Here is a 6,992-nt window from a genome sequence, read left to right as displayed (position 1 = left end):
CCCCCCCCCCCCCCCCCCCCCACCGCCACTCATAACTTACCGATAATAACCTGAGGGTCTGGGTAATAACATCGTTAAGCCCTCAATTTTAATTAATTCATAATTTATAATCCCGCGATATTGAATAATTCTTTCATTCAAACGCATGGGTGTAGACCGGGGATTATCTATTATCCCCGCATTGGTGCATTGGAGGCTGTATCACGATGCTTCATGAAATTGACAAGTGGTTGACTCTGTGTACCCCTGGCTGTGCACTCCCAGTACCCGTCGCTCGGGAATTCAAGATTAACGCATCCCGTCCACACATATACCGAACCAACTACCTTCGATTCATGATAAACGTGTCAAGGTGGGCAGTAGTCGAAGAGATGGAAAAAAAAATTGTGTATATTTATCCTGCCAATTATCGTTGTGACTACCAAGTTAGATTTACCGAGGTAGATTGGGGTTTTTTATTATAAATGGGGTATGCAATAATCGTTATTTGGAATTTATTTTGAATTTTTGTGCCGGAATTGAGTGTTTTTTTGATGGGGGGAGGTGTCTTGATGCAGAGTGGGGTTGAAGCGAAATGGTCTCAGGATATATTTCTGTAAATTTCTTCAGTTATTGTGATTTTTATAATTTTTTTTTCATGGACTAATTGAGCTGAAATTTACAATTTCCATTGATTTTTGAATGAAATTTTGAATTTGCAATGACGAAATTCCTCGGAATTTCAGTGGAACTATAATATGATGAAGGCGGAAAAAAACAGTAAATGAACTCACCATTTCGTCGAGGCTCTTGAGGTCATTGGTGACAATCTGTGGCTGTGGCCCGTAGATAAGACACGGTTCATCCTGTTGCATTTCCCCATACTCATCGTCACTCTCTTCATTGCCATCACCATTGGACGCTTTATTCTCAGCAGCAATTTCCCTGTCAATCTGTCTCTCCATCTGCACAAGCATGGGGGCGAGCATGCCGAACTTGGCGCCGCGTCTTGCGACCTCGAGGAGGCAAAGTATCACGTGTCTCTCATTTTTACGCATTATGAGGTCGTCGCTCTCAAACAGTAGACAGTCGATGATACCGAGACTGTTGCGACACCAGCTTATAAAATTTGACACGTTGTCACGGGCGAAGAAAGTGCCGGCCTTGGCGTTCGGCAGGAAGGCCACATCGCTCAGATGGCTCATCGGTACGGCCAATGACGATGTTATTGAGCGAGTCATTATTTTGCGCGCCTGGCGGCGCGCTACGTAATCCGATGCTGCGCGGCGGACGTTGTTGGCGTGCTGAAACAATTCAATTGAAAGAACGTCAGTTTTGGGGGGGATGAAATCATCAAAGTTATGAATTACTTTGGCTATTTTTTCTCCAGTGCAATGCTCTTCTACTTTCGCAGTCAAACATTGGAGCTTTCATTTTAGCCACTTTGACCCTATCCTTTCGGACATTTTACAATGATTTTATTATTTAAACTTTGCAGGTCTGAATTTGAGTCTCGATATTAAACCGTTATAAAACATTTTTTAAATCTGAGGAAAATTGAGAAAGTTTACTTTTGGAGCAAGATTGGTGAAATAATTAAAAAAGGCCATTTTTGAAAATTACGAGCATTTTCTATAAATAATTTATAAAGAATAAATTTTCCGATATAAAAATCATTCGTTCGGAATCGTAACAAATTTATTCATGCCTAACAAAATAAGGGTTCCGCAATTTCAAACAATTTCAACATCAAGTGTTCAGGCCGCTAGGGGAAAACAGCGCCGCCTCACCTCATTCTTTTTCACCACTCGGAAACATTGAAAATTCATGTTATTTTGTTTCTAAATATTCATGTTTCACTAAAAATTCAATCAAATTGTGAAATTTCCATCTCACTCGCACTGAAAACTCATGGATTTCCGTGAATTCTCCTTAAAACTTGAAATTTCATAACCATTTTTTCCCCAAATCCGATTCAACGTCACTCTCATGAGATTTACTGTAATAACTTCCATGAAATTTCAAAAAATTTCAACAGTGTACACCAGTATGACCACTACCGGTAGGTCAAACTCTTTATTCCTCCGCCATTTCAAAAGATATGTTTTGATACCACCGCGACGAAGTCGAGACGTATCCACCCGTCGTCTCCAAAATAATTAATAGCCGGCGTCCGACTGTTTTAGTCCGCTCGTTAGTATGAATAAGCCCCCCAGTATAAAGAGAAATTGTACCAATAAAATCATCAGAAACACATCAAAACGGAGTTAAATGAACCGAACACAAACAATTTCACGAAATAACCGAATCGTAAAAAAATAAAAGGAGATAATGCAAAAGGCGCTGCGGAATATGTTCGTCAGGTGTGCGCTGGCATGTAATAACTTCGTTTTAATTACAAATTTCATCCGACACACGATCGATGGGACTGAGTATTACGTTAATGTTGGGGGAAAGAAAAAATCGTGAAAAAAAGATGTATATTTCGACGAGAGTGGTCCTGCGGTTTTATTCATTAGCATTTTTTTTTAATTCACCGAAATGCCTCGGCCTGGTGCTTTTGAGCCTCGATAATTATTGCGTCTTGATTGATATTCAGCTCGCGGAGTCGCCTCAGCAAATTTGAGATTCTCCTTCTATAGGTATGCACCGACGTAAATGTGTCTCAATTCGTTTTTCGCGAAATTTGCTTGAGCTTTTGGTTATCTAAGAGATTAATCGTCATTATCTTGGAATATTCACGTTTTTATTCAGGGGTTCACATGATTTTTAGAGGTTTCTCAGAATTTTTATTCACTTCTATCAATTTATGAAAATTACAATGAAAATTCTATACACTGAGAGAGAAAATTAGTTCTGCCGAAAAATTACGCTTTCCTGGGGAGATCTCTTGTCGCGTTGGATCAATTTACTTAATAGACAATTTACAGTTCCACATTATTAAATATTTTTTATTTAAATATTATTATATTATATTTATAATATTTTTTTAAAGCATTTGAAACTATCACTTCGCTATATACAAAAAATACAAATAATAATAATAATAATAATAATAATAATAATAGTAGACGAATCTCGTTTGAAATAAGTGAATCATTATATCAGTGTAGTGTGATAGCACTCAATCAGCTCCACGAAAAAGATTCTAAGAAAAATTGTGCTATCTCCCTTAGATTTCTCGATATTGATTAAAAACTGATCAATAGTCAAAATTGACTTATCTCCTTTTACCACTTCGATACTGAATTTATTCTTACTCGTTACAAGAATCAACGGCTCAACTGGCGTTTATTCATACTACTTTAAATTCCGAAAAGACCCCTGAAAAATGTGTTTGGCCGGTTTTAGTTTCCCAAAAGTAAACATCCAATTTCCCTCTTGCTCAGCATGTTGTCATATTGTTGAATGAACTACAACCGATCGTTGACTCTCCAATCCCTTCGTCACTGTGCGCCTACCACACACGTGGGTGCCATGAGGCTAGCGCCGACCACACAAATGCAGTTGACGATATTTCGATGCTCCACGCCTCATATCCGGGCGGTGTGTACGCATGGAGGAGTCCCCAGACACCCGGGTATATCTTGTTCAACATCCGGTTGTGCTTCATCCAGTAGCTTTTATGTTGCTCTTCAAATGGGCGAGAGAAGACCGAGTGTCTTATCGAACATTGAGTGAGTAATCACTCTGACATATTCTCAATCTCAAAGTGACGGTGTGGAGACAGAAAAATCTTATTTTAAGAACACGCCGGGGGATTTTTCCGTCTCTGGTTGACAAGTTGATGACATTGAAAATGGATAATTTTTTTTCTCTTTTACATTCACGTTATTCAAATTGATAATAAATAATGCACAGGTGGGGGGAATAACGAAGACATTTCCCTGGTGACATTACTTATTTCAACAATATTTTTGTTGGAGATTAATAAATTCGTATGTTTATCTTAATGAAAATCTTATAATGAAATTAAATGAATGATTAATTCATTCCTATCGTAAAAAGGAGAAAAGCAATCGATCTCGAAATCTCTCGAAAATCTCGAATAAGCGTAAGCGTAAGACTGAAACCGAACCGAAAAAGTGAAAACTGAAAAAAATTTTTTTCACCGGGGGCCAAAGTGTCGGATCTTGGATTTTTCCAGGGGGAAAGTCGACTTTTGCTAAAATCGAATTTTTTAGCCGGCTGAACGTTGATTCCTATTATTCAAGCGACGGGCTATTCAGAACTCTCAAAAGTATGTGGAAAAAGTGAAAACTGAGAAACCGTTTTTTTCCAGATTTTTAAAGGGTCAGATTTTCCGTTTTTCCAGGGAGAAAGTCGACTTTCGCCAAAATCGAATTTTTTAGCCGGCTGAACGTTGATTCCTATTATTCAAGCGACGGGCTATTCAGAACTCTCAAAAGTATGTGGAAATCAGGAAAATTCTGAGTAATTTGGTACTCAATGTTTACGTTTTTACTGAAAATTCAAGTAAGTTTTGAAATGTTCGCTCTTGCAGCTCAAAAATTCCCAATGTCATGAAATTTCCCGTGAAATTCCACGACTTGTTCTCCCCAAATCGCCCTCAATATCACTCTCCTGAAAATCACCCGCCTATTATTGCACATCCTGTCATTAAAAATCCAAAAACAAAAAAATCTTACCCAACAGCTAATTATCACCACTCAATGTCCGCTAAACACCTCATTTTCCCCACCATCTCAGCGATAATATGTGATAATTAACGATCCCAACGCCCCGTGTAACAACCGTAAAGGCATAAACGAGCTCCTCACAGCAATCACTTTCATTTTTATTCCCTCAGTCTCAAAACTACATAAACACATGTGGCTAACCGCGGTTGAGAGACGCTGCAGCAAATGAGACCTCACATATGAATATAATCTGCAATACGGGGGGAATCGACGACAGGATGTAACATAATGTGGCCTGTGACCCCTCTGGTGTCATCGTGCACAGCGACAAATGGGTCTTGATGAAAATGGCCCTTGCATATTCTAAAACATTAAATTGCTCGGCATCTCCGCATCTCCCTCGAGTCCAATCTACGATAAAATCCCTAAAACTCGGCAGATGTTGAGAGTATAAAAAATACGACAAGCACAAAAAATCTAATCTGTTGAGACGATCCGAAAAAAAATTGATAACCCCTCGGGATATTTCGTTACATTCGTTTGGAAAGTCAATAAACCCATCTGCCCGAATCAAAGTTGAGGACAATTGCGTCATTGAAACTCAAACCAAATTCTCCCTCTCTCGAGGCTTAGGGTGGTGATTCTAAATTACCTCGGTTGTCAAATGGAAGTTTATATTGCACCCCGGGGCTCAAGTTTATCCGGGTGAATGATAATCTATGGTACACAATGGAGGGGTTGTGCAGCCACAATGTGGCATCCCTTAAATGTCAGTGTGATTCGAGTAAACAAAGCTGAATCCATTGGTTGTGCACACATTTCGGGGACAAAGAGAGCTGTTGATATGGCGAAACTGATACTTTTGAGTTGACGGTGGGAGATCAGTTCATCCTCCTTGACTTTTTCAGTAAATTCATGGATAAAAAGGGTGGAGAATGCTTGAATAGAACTCTCGTTTGTAGTACTCGATAAAGGAAATCATTTCCGTTTCCACTATTTCCCCGACTTGACGGAGAATGCGGAAAAATTTTATTTTGTTCAACTCACTCAGAAATTGTACAGAAATGATGAAATGTCACTCTGTCAATCTCGAGTGAAGTTATTCATCAGATAAAAGGAGTTGAATGTTTGAATAGAACCCCTGTTCGAAAGAGGAAATTATTTCCATTTCAATTATCTCCACAATTCGACGAACAATGCCCTCTGTTTTGGAAATCTCAGCACGAATAATCAGCGTGAATAATCCCTCTCCACTGAATCGGTATCACTCAGGTACACCTTCGTGGAAACAGCTGATAATTGTTATGCTGTACCGGTGTAACCAATCCCTTCGCCGCAGGTGTCTCGTGAATCATTACAATTTTCCGATGCTTGAGTCACGGATGTTTCTTCAGTCTCGTAATATTTAACGGCTTGTGTACACCTAACCCCGCTGGATAAGACCAAAGACCCCGCGGAAAATATAACAATACACACGTACGGTGGAACCGTTAGGTCTTGACAATACGAGTGAAACACCTAGTTCTTGGTGAATAAAAATGTGGGTATGGATGGGATCGATCCGAGTATATTTTGTTGAGGATAACCTCGTGACAATAACCTTTGACCCAAACGGAAGTACAGATGTATGCATTGCAATATCAATTAGTTTACGGCCATGGTTAATTAGTTTACATTGTTAGTAAACTCAGGACTTTGACATTTTTCTTGGTTTTCATTTATCATAATAGATTTAGGTTTAGGGTTTATTTGTTATCATAATTTAGATAATCATTGCATCTGAGGTTTCAATGTTGTGAAATTTAGTTTAATAATTCAATTATTAGAAATTTAATTATCAGAAATTTTTGTTTTCAATTTTTTCCAAAATCAATACAATTGATAGGATTTTTTCTTTTCTTCTTCAATTTTTTTGAAATTCCAGTAACAACTGCATTTGAATTTTCAATGTTGTGAAATTGAATTCACTTTACGTTCAGATCGTCAGTGAAATTCCTGATTATCTCGAAAATTTTATGAAACAAAATTTTTCATGTAAAACAATTATTTTCATTGCCTTAAAGACTAGAACTCCATTAAACATTCAAAAAATCAATTGATTTATCACTAACAAACATATTAATATTTCATGAAAATTCGACGTTAGAAATTTCAAGATTTTTACTTGCTTTCCAAGATCAACAGAATCAATAGTTTTTTTTTTCAATTTCCTATGTTCAAAGAAGTGATAAATGAAGCCATCGAATCGAATTTCACACAAAGGACCCGGTACCACCCGTCACAACGCTCGCAACTGCATAAAAGAGCATAATGGCGTTTGTCTAGAAGGTGTGTCTAAAAACTACTTCACACATCCACTCGACCCCCCCCCCC

General features: G+C 38.2%; 1 protein-coding gene across 2 annotated transcripts in view; it reads right to left on the bottom strand.

Annotated features, from left to right (window-relative positions):
• The window catches only part of LOC107041119 (GAS2-like protein pickled eggs), a 58,266-nt gene that overhangs the window by 34,867 nt on the left and 16,407 nt on the right, over positions 1 to 6,992 (bottom strand). For both annotated transcript variants that reach the window (XM_015261520.1, XM_015261521.1), the window contains exon 3: positions 774 to 1,283. In XM_015261520.1, coding sequence (XP_015117006.1) covers positions 774 to 1,283 — 510 coding nt within the window. The remainder of the gene's footprint in view (positions 1 to 773; positions 1,284 to 6,992) is intronic.

This window comes from Diachasma alloeum, unplaced genomic scaffold, assembly GCF_001412515.2.
Source record: "Diachasma alloeum isolate Michigan unplaced genomic scaffold, Dall2.0 Dall_scaffold_00354, whole genome shotgun sequence".
In the NCBI taxonomy this organism is placed as follows: domain Eukaryota; kingdom Metazoa; phylum Arthropoda; class Insecta; order Hymenoptera; family Braconidae; genus Diachasma; species Diachasma alloeum.
Note: the sequence above shows the minus strand (reverse complement) of the source record. Positions and strands in the feature narration are given on the sequence as shown.